At 41.6% G+C, this 17068-nt stretch overlaps 1 protein-coding gene across 3 annotated transcripts in view; it reads left to right on the forward strand.

Annotated features, from left to right (window-relative positions):
- The window catches only part of CELSR1 (cadherin EGF LAG seven-pass G-type receptor 1), a 393160-nt gene that overhangs the window by 281633 nt on the left and 94459 nt on the right, over positions 1-17068 (forward strand). For all 3 annotated transcript variants that reach the window (XM_069229728.1, XM_069229729.1, XM_069229730.1), the window contains exons 10-15: positions 398-583; positions 2333-2446; positions 5730-5904; positions 6819-6960; positions 13628-13748; positions 16697-16880. In XM_069229728.1, the coding sequence (XP_069085829.1) occupies positions 398-583; positions 2333-2446; positions 5730-5904; positions 6819-6960; positions 13628-13748; positions 16697-16880 (922 nt within the window). The remainder of the gene's footprint in view (positions 1-397; positions 584-2332; positions 2447-5729; positions 5905-6818; positions 6961-13627; positions 13749-16696; positions 16881-17068) is intronic.

The raw sequence follows: 17068 nt of genomic DNA on the forward strand, positions 1-17068 counted from the left end.
AATTTTGTCACTGGCTACATCAGACTCATTTTTTGTATTTGGATGGTTCCCACCATGTTTTTTTTTTTTTTAAATAGAAGATGATGGTTCTCCATTGCCCATCTAAACAGTAACTAGGAGTTGTGCGCCTGATCGAGAATGGTGGAGACAGTTCAGCAGGATAAATAAGTGGGTGCAGCGGTGAAAATGCAAAGCAAACTATTGTGCACCTCAGTTTGATTTATTTTTTTCCTTAAAAAATAAGTAGGCATGGCAAACATGCTTTGAATACTTTATATTAAAAGCATTGATGTTTCCCTTTTCCTCATTGTGTACGAGAAGAGCTTTGGTTATTTGAATGCACTGACTGACGACCTACTCTGAGACGTATGACCCATACAACGTTTCTTTCCAACAGATAGCAAGTGGCAACCTGCAGTTCGAAGTGTACAGTGGCTTCAGCTTAGTGGCCAGTTTAAAGGTGACCCAGACACGTGTGAATGATGGTGAATGGCATCACTTGCTCATTGAACTGAAGAGTTCCAAAGATGGCAAGGACATCAAGTACCTGGCGGTCATTTCTTTGGATTACGGAATGTACCAGGTAAGGCAGGATTACACTTTTACTTTCAAACCATAGTCCTTGGCTTGTTCTGTCTGTACCGCATATTGAATAATAGTCATCATTAATTCATACATCTGGAAAATTTTCAGTGAATGCAATTTTTTTTAGTTGTATGTTGATGACGCTGCGTTGGATGCTGTTGTCTTTCCAGCCCCCCAAAACAATAATTTTAGTGTATAATCTGCATGTTGGACAGACACATTCGTAACAAGTTATTCAAGTTATTGATGTTATGGTCTTTCTGTCATACTCATCGTGACTCGTAATCTGATATTTTCTAATATCCTAACAATGGACGGTCAGCAACCTAAAGTCAATGAGCAAAGCTCTGTGGGCTTGAGTCACCAATAACAGCATCAAAATACGCCACTATTGCAATGATACACAGCTCTACTTGAAAGTCTCCTCCACTTGAGACATCCAACACATCAGACACTAAGTACACCTCATCCAAACCTGACTTCAGAACTGCTGTTCAGGATCTTGTACTCTCACTCCTGGATGGGGTAAACACTTTGTTCCATGGCAGAGACATCTTAAGGATTTTAGGGGCCCTGAGCCAAACATATTTTGGGGGTCCCTTTTTGGACGAGATTTGAATTTACGATCCAAACTCTGCTCTTTCATGCCCTCCTTGGCCAGGTCACTGACAGTGCACAGACACACTTGTCCAAATTCTAAATGTGTTTTCGTCTACTATTTAGGGATAGTAACAATATTGTAACACAACAGCAGCTCACTAACATTACTGAAAATGCTCTCTGTGTTACCCTCCTATTTCTCATATGAGAAGCCCTGTTTTGCGCTAAAAGAAGCTTTTTGTATGAATGTTGCATGAAACATAACCACAACATTTCTCTGCAAAGTGTCTGTAATAGACTCTGCCAGACCACCTACATTAAAAATAAAATAAAGGGAAAAGTGTATTTTAAACACTCTGTTTAAGAATTATTCAAGGTCACCAAGCAAGACTTTCTGAAGAAAATAACTTGCTCCATCAGGGCATTTCCCCCTCAATTACACCTCCCCTCCCCCCAGAAAGGCTGGGGTCCTGGACCGGAGCCCACTTGGCCCATAAATTAAAACGTCTCTGTTTCATGGCCCCCTGACTCCAACCTGCGTCCATCAGGGCATCCTACACACCACAATAAGTGTCATCTAGGGCCTGAAGTATGGTCACACCACCCCATTCTGATGGAGCTCTACTTGTTCCCATCACCAGCCCGCATGATCTTTAAAGCCAATGGCATCATTTACAAAGCAGTCAAGACCTGCTCCCTACCTATCTGGTTGATGAGCTCAGCAACTCTGGTAGTTCTCAGTACTCTTTAGTCAGGACATCATCAAAGTGGAGGCAAAGCAGTATAAAAACAGAAAGACAAGGCAACAGGCCATTTCCATCTATACTGTCAGGATCTGTAACATCATCCCTGTATCCATCAGGACCCCCAAAGTCCTACTCCAATTCAAGACATTTTTGAAGGTGTACATCTTCAAACAACACATGATGCAGTAGCAGTCAATAAACCAGCAACTCATCAACTCACTTGACTGTATATTTGCCTCTGCCACTTGGCAATGTTCAGCTGTACAGATACATACAGACATATATAAAATAAATAAATGCTTTGTGTGTTTTTCTGCAGAGGTGGTAGAGGAAGGTCATTAATGCATACATTAAGTTACTGTTAAATTAGATTTAGCCACCATTGTTATTCTCTCTTGTAGAATGTAGTGGAGATTGGAAATGAGCTTCCTGGTTTAAAACTGAAGACCATCTATGTTGGCGGTCTCTCCGGTGAAGATGGATCTGTCAAGCAGGCGTTCAGTGGCTGTATGCAGGTAAGGAGTGGCTGTGTGAGAGGAAGGAGTGGCTTTAGCCGGGTAAGGGTTGGGTGTACGACAGTAGGAAGTGGCTATATGTGAATTTGGAGTGGTGAGATGGGGTCATGGTAGGACTATGCAGGCAAGGAATTACTGAATTTGTGCAGGGTTTAAGAACTGGGTAGAGAGTGAATGCATTGCATGTAAGGAGGAACAATGTGAATTCGATCTAACTATGCAAGTAAAGAAAGGGTCTATGCAGATACAAAATAGGACATTTTTGAAGCCATTGCTGTTTTAAAATTGAGTCAAAATGATGAGCCCCGCTCATGGGCCTTCTTGGTTGCACAGTGGTGTGATTTGTGGTAGAAAATATTTACCTGCAGGTAAGGAATGCCTGCACACTGGCAAGGAATGGTTGTTTGTAGTTATAAAAATGGCTGTATGCTTTCACGAGATGGCCACGTATAGGTAGGAGTTCCCTGTCCGTAGGTATGGAATGTTGTCTACAGGTTGGGACTAGGATTGATGGCGGCAAGGGATGACTGTATGTATGAAAGGCGCAGGTCTCTTCAGGGAAGGATGAAGGCCCTTCCATTTCATATTTCAGTAAAAAAGTTCCAATGCTTCTCTCACACAATCATTGTTCAGACCAGATATATGTTCCTCTATTAGAGAGCGAGATACCAACTATAAACCCCCTCTTCTCCATTTTAACGCTGTGCATAACCCTCGTAAAGGGCAAGTTAAAATCCAGCTAATTTGATGTAAACTGCCTTAAGAATAGTGTTATCTGTACGCCAAAGGATAGGATTTTGCTTTTATCGTTTTGTGGTTATAGTCATGGCATGATACAGTGCATGCATTGTGATACGTTGAAGTAAAAAACAGCTGTTGGTTTTATTACATTGGCATTTAAAACAGTGTTAAATGGACTCGTTATCTACATGGAAGACACACTTGGGCATGTAGTATGTATCTATTTTTTTAGCACTAAAAGTACATGATGCATGGTCTTGAAAGCTCGGTTATGGTTTCAGTCATATGGTGTCACACATGCCTGTGTACACACACTCATCAATAGCTATGTGGCAAGTCCTTCAATTCAGCATGTACACAGTTTACTTTGGCAAAACGGTGGTAAGGTGTACGCTGCAACGTATTGAACATTAACCAGTTCTGCAGGAAAGAGAGGGGCGAGCTGAAAGATGATGCTGAAGGAGAAAAAGAAAGGTATTGGACATCAGCATGACTCATTTGCCTGGGCTTATGCAGGTTTTACACCGAAATGAATGGAAAGCAAACAAGTGCAGCTGTCAGTAGGACAAATAATGTGCATTCCAATGCAGGAGAAGTTAGATTTGGGAGTCATTGCAGTTCGCTTTCAAAGTCAAACGATCTCACAAGACTGCCACGTCTTTATGTAAGTTACGTAAGTTAGAGAGATGGTGTGAAATACAAAAATACACCATCTTAAGAGTCTGTGGTTTTAAATATCACTATATATATATATATATATATATATATATATATATATATATATATATATATATATATATATATATATATATATATATATATATATATATATATATATATAGACACACACACACACACACACACACTTTATCTCATCCGGACCAACGGGGCCGGACTGGGAACCTAAGGCAGCCCTGGCAAGTTTGTCAGACCACCCCCAGGGTGAGAGGTCTGGTATGGGGGATGAAGCACTGCTGCTTTTGTTACTCGAGTCCGATATTGCAACAGTGCTGCAAAACCAGCTCCCTGTAACAAAACCGGCCCCCACCGCTGAAAAACCTGCCCCCACCCATCCAGCCCACTGAGAAAAGGAACAATGCCCACTACTGCCAGTCCGACATTGCTGACCAATTCCTAACTGGAGGTAAATGCAACCTCACAGAGTGAATTATGCACACAAACATTCAACTTGCTCATCCAAAAATCCAGTCAAAATCCAGAAAGGTTGTGTCTTACTGTTCCAATATCATGTAAAAAGTTAATTAGAATCACGTGCTGCTAAACAAGTGGCAACTGGATATAATATCAGAAATGCTGTAATTTTTCTCTAGACAGAGCATTAGGGTTTGTTAAATATCATGCACATTTCAAAAGAAAATTGACAGTCTTGGAGAAAAAATAGTTGCTGCTCATTGGTCTAGAAAGGGATAAGAAACCCATTTCCAAACAATGTGAATGTCATCATTCCACAGTGATAACGATTGTTTGCTAATGGAGAAAGTTGGTTGGCGATATACCTAGATGCAACATTGCTGTAGAGGCCGGGTCTTCAAACTGGGGTGTGGGCCCCCCTAGGGGGGCTCAAGTGGTCCCAGGGGGGGGGGGGGGGGCGCCAGGCTGTGGCCAAAAGAAGCATTATATAGATAACAGTGCCTTTCTTTGAGCAGAAACATGTTATTGCATTTTTGAAAAAGGTAACAGTACTTAACTGCAATGTTGAAATACGTCTAGACATATTTACACGTTGCCATCTTTATACAATAATTGTAAAAAAATTCTGAGAGGGGCCAATGGACTTTATTTTTCACCTGGGGGCGGGCATTAAAAAGTTTGAAGACCACTGCTGTAGAGCGATACATGACCTACTCTGGGCTTGCATCATCAATTAGCTCATAATAGCACACAACGAAGACCTCACTTTGTGGTGTCTGATATACAAATGATAACTTCTATTAACAGGAAAATATCATCCCTACTGGAGACTAGGGTTACTTATCCATTCTACTATTGTCTAACTACCCTTTAGCCTTCCCAGTAGTGCTCTTTACAAATTAAGATTGTGGATACACTTATTTTGGCATTTATGTATCTCCAATACTATGCCATTTGATAATTTCCAGGGAGACTACAAGAACTTGGAAGAACAAAAGTAGACATTTCTGATCTATATAGACTTTTTCGGCAAACAGAGTCTGTATCAGTTTTTAAGGGTGTTTGCAGGACATTGGGTTAAACTTATATTACAGTGTAGTTAGACACACTCCTGATTGCTTTATTTTATTTTTTTCTGTTACGCTGTGAAAGTGTGCAATGTTGACGTCTAGTCGGCTACCTTTCTGTATCTGTTTCAATGCCAAAGGACCATGTAAGCGCCCTGGCAGTGCCTTGGCTGCTGTTCCACAACTCCTGGTTGTCCATAATGTGTGACTCTTGGTCTCACAGCGCATGGCCACCTTAGCAAGCTGTACGAATGAGTAGGTGGCCGAGGCGCTTTGGTTGATTGCATGCTGTTCTTCACAATAACGTGTTTGACCTGTTCCAGGGTGTGCGAATGGGGGAAACATCTACAAACATCGCAACTTTAAACATGAACCACGCAACAGTGATCAACGTGGTGGACAACTGTGAAGTGGACAATCCTTGTGACGCTAACCCGTGTCCCCACAACAGCTACTGCAGCGATGACTGGGACAGCTACTCCTGCAACTGTGACCCTGGTAAGAACAAAATGAAGGATTTCGGAACTGTGAGCTGCACCAGCAACAGAAAGGGCATGTGGCATGGCTTAGGAGCCATCTAAAGAATCTTGGGATTGTTTTAGCCACTTGAGCTGGGAGATTCACTGGCACAGGAGACTGCAGCAAGCACTTAAAATTGTTTGGCCAGAAAAACACTTCTCGAAACACAGTTTGAAACACCCCTCGGGGATCTCTTTCTTTTCCTTTAAAGTGGTAATCTGGCAAAGGAACAGCCCCTGGCCTCCCCCACCCATCATTAACAGTGCATTTAGGGCCATATGTACGAACACATTTTCCCATTGACACAGAATGGGAAAACCCCTTTGCTACATCTGGCCCTTAAAAATAACAGATTGCAGCCAAAGCTGCTGATCTCTTTGCAGCTGAAAAAAAATGCATGTTGGATTCTGAAATGCTTTGTAAACGAGTTAAAAGTAATCGATGTACTGAGGAATTCTGAATATGGGCATCCGAGAAGCACCCCTTCTGTGCCCCACCAAGAGTAAATACATACTTGTCTCATTTTCTAATGCCGGTTGCAGAACAGTAGTGTTTGGTGGCATTCCACCACAGAACATCACATAAGCACACACCTCAATACATGCCTTCTGCACACATCAGCAGCGCTTGCTAAGCTCATTTCAGATGTTGATAGGGAAGCATGGAGCGTTCAGGCCTATTCTGTTCATACTAATTCAATGGGAAACCTGTAGCCCTTTGCCATTCCAATGAACGAAACGGCGTATATCTTTTTGACAGTATAATTTAGAAGAATCTGTCATTGTTGAAGATGTATAAAACCGTGTACAAATCTTACAATTTACAGTCTTTTCTAGACATGTCAGGTCATATATTCCAGCAATGGATGTAATTTTATCACCTTTTCCCTCCAGGGTACTTTGGGAAAGACTGTGTCGATGTGTGCAACCTGAACCCATGCGAGCATGTTTCTACCTGCATTCGAGCACCTAGCTCTTCACATGGATACACTTGTGAATGCGGGCAAAACTACTACGGGCAATACTGTGAAAACAAGTAAGGAAAAAGCCAAAGTAATAATGAGTGTTTATGCTGCGATTCGCCAACCCTCTTGCTGAACTGTGAAATCCAAGAAATATTAGGTTCTGTGCCCGGTATTTGCACATACAGACCTGATCCAGTGGTGTAGTTACTTGGTGTTCTAGCACGTCTGACAGAAACTACTATTAGCATTTTGAGTAACGTAGATTGCAGTTTTTTGTACATGTGTAACCACAAAACACTCATGTACGCATGTACTGTTTTTAGGTAGGTTTGTCAGCATTGAATCACTTGAAGGGCGTTGCAACATGTACTGTAATAGTTTTGCAAGAGTTATCAATATCGCAGTTCTTTTGAGGTGAAGGGTCGCATAGATTACTAGGGTGGCTGTTGCTGGAGCAGCATGATGTCCAAGTAAAGTCATTCCTCACTCCACATCGCTGATGCGCAAAGCCAAAGAAAAGTGTTTTTCAAAGGCTTCCCTGAGTTCTATAAACAAGCTGTCAATTCAAAGTGTGAGAACTGCTCAAAGAGCTTTGCAAACTGCTGGCTGAGAACATCCATGAAAAAGCAAACAGCGTGAAGTCTCACTGTCTATTGAGAGCAGTAAGTAACACTTGTTCCTGTACATCTTACAGCTGCCGGAGCAAAACTCAGCAGATTCAATGCATGCTCCATACAAGCCACTGGTAAACTAATGGTCTGAGTATCACTGGAACTGCACAAGAGATGTCTCTAAAATGCTTTCGATAAGATCCTCCTGATATTGGCTGTTGTCCTGGCCCAACCCTTCATTAATTCGTTCTTCTTCACGTAGGGTTACCTTATGAACTATTTCTATAGACATAAAGCAAGTACTTAAGAAACAAGGACCTGATGAATGTGACCCTGCAAACATCAGGCCGATTGCCTACATAAGGTCATTGCAGTATCATTATTCGCTTAATGGTCTACCATAAAAAACAATGCATTCTTTCTAACAAGTAGACTGGGCTTCTTCCCAGGAAAGGCACAGAACTGATGTTTATTGCACTCGAGGATGATCTAAGTACAGTGGTTGATTTAAACAGAAAGGCTGTCATCCATTTAAAACAAAAACCTGCACAACACCTGCCAATCCAATAGCACCAGAGGCTAAGATCTGGCATGCTGAAATAACGCCAAACTTTACATAAAGTTAGAACTTTATCAGGGGTGTGCCTTCATTTTTAGTGCAACTCCGTTTACTAGTATTTGAGATATTTACATTATAAAGATGTTGGTGGGCTTCAAAGGGTTAATTATAAATATATTGATGATTATTGGCATGATTATAGCTTTAGTGCTGTTGGATGGATGTGCACAAATGTTAGCAGAAATGTGGTATATTTACCCCACTGGAAATATTTTCAATTGGATGCTGATTGGTCAAGGGGGTTAAATAATGGGGCTGGGGGGTAATGAGCGGGGGTTTAAGTGGGAATGTGCTTTGATACTGTTTTACAAAGTCATTATGTTTTGTATGGTTTCTGTCGGTATATTTTTCGGGTGAACGTATTAAGCTTGAATTAACACAGACCATCTAGTACAAAGCTAAAATATCATATAGGATAAAGGTAAAATGAGGACAGGCAAGTGATTAATCTGCACAGTGTCTGAAGAAGCCTGGAGAAGATTAACCAATGTTGCCTTTCAAGTCACTACTACTGATCCCCGCTCTGCTGCTCGTCCGTGAGCTGAGCGGCACAGTTTCTGAGACCCTCCCTTTACGTCCCAAGGCTTCGTGTTAGTGATATAAGGTAACCCGCAGGAAGGGCGGGTGTCATTCTGGAGCTGCTATTAAAGGGTTGCACCATTCTTAATTACGGGGTCCCTTAACACTACCCACTTATTTAGCTGTAGCCTCCAAACGGGATTGGTGAACAGTGAGCCCCAACCCGGGAAGTAAGGGGTTCCCGTGTAGGAAGCTGTATTGCCTTCCCTCTTTAAGATGCTTTAGATGGATTTGAAAAGCCCCTCTAAGAGTTGAATAATAACACAATGGCACTCATAAATGTATTGATGTACCTTTTCCTTTGTTCCCTCTCAGAGGACGGGATATGTGTGCTTGTGTCTGCGGTTTTGTTTAATATGCTTTAGAATTCAGCACTTTGTGTGGTACAGTGAAGGCAGGGCAAGCCATGAATGGGCTCTTGTCCAATTCTATTTAGACCTGCATTAATTTGGTATGTGCATTTAGCACCTTCTATCTGGTGGTGACAGATTGTAGGAATGGATATAAATTACTTTTCAGGAGGGATTGGATACAGATTTCCCAATGTTTCCTTTGATGTTGTTCCACGGAGGATTGTGGACTATTAGGGAACTTAAAAATTGTTGTCCATAAGATGGCTCATAGAATTGCTCCAGCAGTGTTTTGAAAGCTCAAACGCAGAAGATGAAAGATCAGCCTCTCAGACTGAGTCATTAGTGGGACTCATTTCATAAAGGTACGACAGTCTTTTGGTCAATGTAGCAGCACAGAGAGTGTACAAAATGACGGTGTGATCTTTTACCAGGAGCTGTGGGGAGGGAGCTTGAGGTTATTTGCAGCCCTAAACACCTCACTCCAATCTGAGTCCTACTCCCAGCCAGGACATGAGGCGCAATAGACTAAGCGTATATCCCACTATAAAGAGGCTCACTCCGACTTTTTCTTTCACTGAAACGCAGCACTGTTTTCAGCATGGTGTTTGTCTCTTTTGCCCTGGCCCAAGATTGTTTAACATGACGGCCCGTGCACCATGTGAAGACCTCTGTGGCAGACTGAGGATCCGTTCTAATGATGATTTGCCTTTCTTACATTTTTCATTCCTGAGCAGACTATTTAAACTTCACTCACAAGTATGACCTGTGGCTGCAAAAAGCTCAAACTTTTGCATCCATGACTTGATTCCACAATACCACTGGATTTTATGCCATCTATATCTACCAATTTTTTATTTTTTTTGCAAAGTATATAGAAGTTCCACTTTCATGAATTCCACATGTGTCAATTGAAATGCGATTTACATGATGTGCCCACATAGTGATTACTTTGGCTAAAAGATTTTCTGTCATATATTTGCACTTTTACCCTTGCACCGGAATAATCAGTTGCACATCATGTGATTAAGTGCACGCTATCACGCCCCTGTTTTCACAAGGATGGCAAGATACTGCAGGAAAATGTGTTTTCCATGAATTAAAAAATGAACATAGCTTAAAACTTAGCATGTGGAAACGCCATGATTATTGGGCTGGGGCATACGCAATTGTTACAGGAAGTTAACAAATCTTAGTTTGCATAGTTTCTAAACTGGTTAGACTGTTCTATATCTGCACAATGCACAGGTGTATGCCACACATTGCAGCTATTAGGGACTTCTTTGCATATGGAGCTCAGAAAACTCAATTAGCTCCACAGCTGATCAATACCTACTGGTGTTCAAAGACTGCTATTAGCACTGTCAAACCATCTGAAATAACAAGCTTTAACCGTGCGTGTCGCAGTTTTCATTTACTGAGCAGAAGAACTTGTCCCTCTGAACTGTTTCCGGTTTATTAAAGGATAAGTAAGGCAAACACGTGGGATAAATTCTCAGTTATATTACCACAGTATTGTAGTCTTGGAAGATTAAATAAGCAGTCCTGGTCCAGCAACCAGATCCTGGAGAGATGAGTGCCCAGCCCTGCAGATAGCTCTACCTCATCCAGCCTCATGGGAGCCTTCCCCTGTATACAGGCTGCCCCCGTTGATGAATGTGGTAGGGCCATCCATTCTTCTTTACTGAAACCTCATGATAGGACATTAAAAGGGCACTTTCTTTGTCCCAGCAGGTGGTCCACAATTTAAACATTTATTTCCCTTGACTGGTATTGTATTAAGGCTCCTTTAGGTATAGTTTACCTAGAGATGTTGGTGCTCACTTTTCAACATACAGAAATAAATGTAATAAAGGCTGATTGATACCCTTTTCCTATTGTAAGCAACCATATAATATGTGCAGTTCATGCACATGCATAATCAAACAAAATCCTAAGGGAAGTCAAAGTGAGATCAGGGACTTCTTTATCCGAATGTTTACCATTTTCAAATTATTAGCTCCTAAACAGCTTCCTACTGCCTACTCGGGGACTAAGAAAAGCGCGGGGAACAGACCCCACACAACTAAAACTTGATTCTTAAAGCCCAAGGGCTGCGCTATTCCTGTTACTCTTTCGCACCGTAAGTTCGTGTCTGGCTCCAATCAGTGATTAATGAAGCTACTGAGGTACCACTGACAAGGCACTGTACCCAAGATTTGCTTGTAACCTTTCACATGATTTCCTCAATCGACCAGATGCTACGCTGCTTTTGTCTCTTGCTTTCCCAACTTTTGAATGCTCCTAGTGCTGCTTTTCCTTAAATGTCTCTCACTTTATCCCCGCCTGTCCTCTGATTCTGTAAGGCATACCTAAGTGTGTTCTGTCCTTGATGCATTTCATTTGCCTATAAATCAGTTTCATACTAGGCACATCTTGTCTCCAGCAGATCATCCTTCCAGACATTATCACAAATACAACTTATCTAGATCCTTTAGTGGGAGATGAAGACTTTCATTGTAAGAAAACATCGCATAGCACTTCCATAGTTCCAACTAAAACTGGACCCACAATAAACATTAGACAGCGTGTGCACATATCTAGTACGTGTGGTATTGTTCTGTTTCATCCCTTCCCTCTTAAGGTTCACCTAGTTCAGGTAAAAACACTTCCACTGTAAACAAAAGAACTTTAATCACATGTCCTGCTACTCAAAAGAATAGTATGACCACCGTGAAGCATTGAAATAATTGATTACTAATACCAGTTGACTTGAGGCTGATGTAAGGAGTCTCATCAATGAAAAAGGTTAGCCATTCTCAAATACCCAGGAATCCCGCAAGGTCTTTTATCCACAACACTATGCTTAGTCGCATTGGGATATGGGCAGTTACGACATGAATGGCAGCCCGGGAGTCTGCAGGCAACCACATCCCTGTGCAGTTTAGTTATACCAGCTTCACTATTAAATATTCTGTAATTACACTATGCTTCTGCACCTGTAACTTAACAAAACTTTGCTTTACATCAGCTACGTAATACTTTTAAGCAGAGAAGACCAACACCTATTTACAGACTTTATCATCAAAATTCAGTTTGTTCCTCACTTTTAAGGAACATCTTTTTATTGTTGTAGGTTTGGACAGCTCATTTGTCCATTCATCCACTTTTAATTAACATATGTTTTCCCATGTTTCCACTTGCCCTGTTTAATACTTTAAGCTGTTTTTATGCCTTACTTATCCAAATTGCCATTTGACACTGAATGTCTCTACGTTTTTTGTAGGTTATTCACAATGATTTTCCCTGATGCTTATCTCTGTTTATCAGTTAGTTATCCATTTGATTCTCTCAAGACCTTAGTTCCAGAAATATGATGAAGTAACATGGTCATAACTCCCCACTTCTTGTGGCCTGTCTAAGTTGCAACTTCCTCATCTTCATTTGAGTCTAATGAAATCCTGGGCAGATTTGCTATGAGGAAAGGCGTCAAAGCATTTCAATGTGCACATCAGAAATAGTGGCCGGAGCGCTATTCCATTTTTTGTGTTTCAGACCATATATAACAAAAAAATATCCTCTGCCATAAATGTTGCGTCCTAAATATCATTTACAAAAATAGTTTCATTTAATGTAGATTCACTATTATTAACTTCAATTTAGAAATATTTTTGTAAATTATATTTAGGACACTGTGTCTGAGGATCTTTAAGCCTCAATAGCCTCATACCAAACCATTACTGCTTAAATATATCTTCCATTAATTCCTCTTTTCAATTGTTTAAATATTTACAGAATACGTTCATAGTAATTGGCCCAAAGTTTCTGTCCGGAGAGGAGAAAATGTAGAGTGGTATCTAAAAACTGAGCTGTACAAAGTAAACCACTCCCATATTTTAAGTAGAATTAGAATTGAATTGCTCTGTTTAAAAGCTGAATGTGTCCTGTTTAAATGTACAGTGTCCCCTGTCTCTGCTACTTCTACACTCTGATGCAACATGCACCCAAAGCTTAGATGTACCTAGCTCACTAGAGGGGAATGAAGTTCGCAACCCTCTTCTGCTCTTTGAAGAAAACTAACTTTGTGATTGAATGACTGATGTGTTACGACTCATGTGACACTATTCCATGAACGTATGAAAATGTTGGAAATGTGTAGTTTGTGCATTTCAGTGGGTCTTCTATAAAAATAAGCAGTGGAAAGACACTTAAGAATTTTACAAAAGCAAACAATATGAAGTAGACTCATAGTAAAGTTGCTTTTTATTGATGATGGACAAAATTATGTATTTTTTACCATCACCTAACTAACCTCTTTCAGGGAATGTTTAGAACTATGTGCTGAAAATCTGAAACGGCTATAAGTATTACCAAGAGTTTGTCATGCACAGAATTTTTATTTCTAAGAAACACGTAACGGTATGATAAGTTTGGCGTAATGAGTTTGTAAGTGGCTGATGGTTCTTACTATCTTTTTTGTCTTTGTCCTAAAATACATAAATTATATGATTTAAAATGAGGCGTAAGAGGATTCAATATAGAAAAATCGATGCATCAAGTGCATTGACAACAAATAATCAGGATGGTTTATTTTGTCTAGGATTGATTTGCCGTGCCCGCGGGGTTGGTGGGGAAACCCAATTTGTGGTCCATGCAATTGTGAAGTGAGCAAAGGGTTTGATCCAGACTGCAACAAAACCAACGGAGAGTGCCGGTGCAAGGTAAGCAAGTACACCAGCCGTGTGCTCAGAGGAACATTACAATTGATGAGAAACATGATTGACACCTTCAGTGTTCTCTCGGTCTTACAGTCTTACTTAGGCTTTGGTTGGTAGGATACTACATCACAAAAGTGGCAAAAGTATGGGATCTATGTCGCAATTTGACTGGGTATCCTGTCCCCTATACAATAAATAACAAAACCTTAGGAGTCTGTGGAATCCTGAAGACTAGCCTGTCAGACCTACTGACTGTCACAGTGAGCACATGCTCTGGATCTGCTTCCGCCATATCCACATGTCCTCTCACATTGTGCCTCGCTCTTTGCACCTCAAGGTACTTTGCGGTTGTTAAAATTTAGCCTAGAGGACTTTACTAAAATAAATGAAGCTCAATCCGGCCATCAGCTCCTTAGCCAGCTTCATGAATTGCCTCCGGGATTGACGATGTTGTATTTGGAGCACCGTCCATCAGTACTTCAGTTCCACACTGTTCTTGAGGTGACGTCTAGTACCGGTCAGTGTGGCCAATGTCTACATGGTAGAGTGGATAAAGCAAACCAGCAGAACTGAAGTAAAATGCAGATGCAATAGATGACCCTCCAAGCTGGAGATGCCCAAAATGAATAATGCCATTCATGGCGGGCGTTCTAGCTAGTATTTAAGTGGCAAATGTGATGGTTAAATGATGGTGTTTATCCTGAACATTGCGTTCACCATGGAGCCAGTAACGACGTGTGCTTTTCAATGGAGGTGAAGCCCAAGTGATCTCCTCTTCAAAGCTTGGTTTGAGGACCGTTGTAAAACCAGGCATTACGTCCCCATCGACTATTGTAACTCTTGAGGAACGATCCTCCCGCTTCTCAGAATGCAGGGATACAATGTGCCAAACCATGCAACTCAGAGGACCAAGAAATAGTGTTAATGCCCTTCACTTCCTAGAATAGCTTCACTGGCCCCTTTTCAACAGTGTTTCATGAGTACCCATATTAAACAAGCCTTGGCAAAGCCAATAGATCGGTTGTTCACTGATAGTTTGTTTTGTCAGTGCTTGTTTTTGTTTACCAAGTTTTTTGCAAACTTTATTGTTGGGCAATCTGCTGGAGTTTCACCAGCCCTAAAAGACACCTGCTGTACTAGTCCATGGGATTGAAGGGAAGTATTTTGTATGCGGACATCCTAAGGGCAGCAGAAGACCATCACTCACAGTGTAGTTAGCCAGAGGCGGAAATGGGCTGACCCACTGCCCCATGCTGTAGTGGGCAGAAAAAAAATTGAATAACGCATTAACGGACCAATGGATGAATAAGACTGGCCGGAAGCCTCTATAACTGTTTGTGTTATGCATTTTATTTTAGTAAAACTGAAAGGTTTTGGCTAACCAGACAAAAAAATATAAACACTATTAAGGACTGCATCCGACTAAAACCAATATCTCCAGTCAGGGAGAGGCCTTTATAGCGTCGAATGCTTTCTTTCAGTGAACAATGGGCTACTATAACAGAACAGGAGGTCAAAGCTCATATTACCTATGGGGGCACTGTAAAAGGTGTGTCTAGGAAGATTGCTAATAGGGTCTAAGAGCAGTCTTTTCTACAGTCTTATGCAACCGGTTGTTATTCATTCTCATTCAGGTTTTGTCGCTTTGAATGTCCACTGGCTCTTGTGATTTGGCCCCAATGCCCATATTATGAGTATTCTTTTATTTTAATCTTTGTATTGGGGTACATTTTAGGAAAGCGAAGTATGATCAGTCTTGCATCCCTCTGTGAATTGGCCGTAATGTATTTTACACTTGCACCGAACACACACCTTTGTGCTACCAAAACATTATTATGTAGAAATTTTGCTAGTTCTAACAGTTATAAATGATCGTTTTCGCAGTTTATTTCTGTCCACAGGACACTGCATTCCTTGATTAGAAATATGAATTTATACGGCCATCGTTCTAACACATAGGCAAATTAAAAAGTCACTGAGATACATTAGAATTGAGTAAATCTTTTTTTACGCAGCACAATTTCCCGACTATATTTTGGGGACTAACTCGAATAAAGTAGTTAAACCCAACTATGCACACGTTGCAAGTCACCTATCAAGTGTACCCTCAGTCCAGTAACAACTACTTGACTCTAGGCCCGAAGGTCTTCACAAAAGCCATTTCCAGAATGCACCTGGAGAAATAAAGATAATATTCACTAGCCTCACACACCACTGCGCCCGTTTAGATTCTTCCCATCATTCCACAGCACTAAGGTACAGGCACTGGCTCCCATTCCTCCTGATATTTAAATCCTTCAGTGACCCAAAAGTGGCTGGGATGAAGCAGCACCACATCCATGCTGCTGTCCTGTCTGCGAGATAGTCCCAGCGGGGCCCATGGAGATGTTTTGGGGTGGAGGCCTGCTGCAGCAGGCCTAGGCAGGCTACCTCGGGGCAGGGAAGCTATGAGATTTCCCTATCAAGACCACTCATTAGCTGCAGAGAGTGATTCACGGGTGCTCCCCAGGAGGAATGTGTACACTGCTGCTCCATGGACTTGGATGTGTGTGTATCCAGGGTACGGTACTCCGAGGTAATACAAGATGTTAACCTTGTACCAGGGGTACACGGACGAGTGAAACCCTTTTCCCTTCTCCCAGCTCATCCTCTTGGACACCTAGGGACACGCCAGTGGCATGACCAGCATGCCAAGTAGGCTGCAAAGGAAGTTCCCACATGGTGTCTGAAGTAGGAAGAGACAGGAGCCCCTGGCAGCTCATAGGCTGCTTCTATTTGTTAAAAATGCCATTAATAAGTTAGTGATTTAGAAAGCAAACCTGTTCATGCCGGGGTGTAGCTCAAGCTAATTAATTTTCATTCATCTTTATTATTTTTTTGTATTTTGTTGCTGTTCTGTTTTGAAATATTCCTTGGTATCAATTATTGAGTACACATCTTTGTCTTTTCAGGATAACTACTACCGGCCTCAAGGCAGTGACGCATGCTTCCCCTGTGACTGCTTCCCGTCGGGTTCCCACTTGCGTGGCTGCGACATGGAGACGGGCCAGTGTCCCTGTAAACCTGGCGTCATAGGCCGGCAGTGCAATCGCTGTGACAACCCCTTTGCTGAAGTCACCAACCAGGGATGTGAAGGTGCAGTAACTTTCCTAACTAACAGTCGTAGAGTAGAAGCAGAAGAACCGTGCGATGAAGCTGAGGAGACTCAGGGACATGTTTAGAGTTTGGCAGCCTGTCCTCCGGATTAGAAGCACATAGGCTATAATCCGTGCTTGGAAAAAGAGAAGTGCGGGTACTCCGTACCAGACAGTACCGACCCATTT

The sequence above is a fragment of the Pleurodeles waltl genome, chromosome 4_1 (genome assembly GCF_031143425.1).
Source record: "Pleurodeles waltl isolate 20211129_DDA chromosome 4_1, aPleWal1.hap1.20221129, whole genome shotgun sequence".
Lineage (NCBI taxonomy): Eukaryota > Metazoa > Chordata > Amphibia > Caudata > Salamandridae > Pleurodeles > Pleurodeles waltl.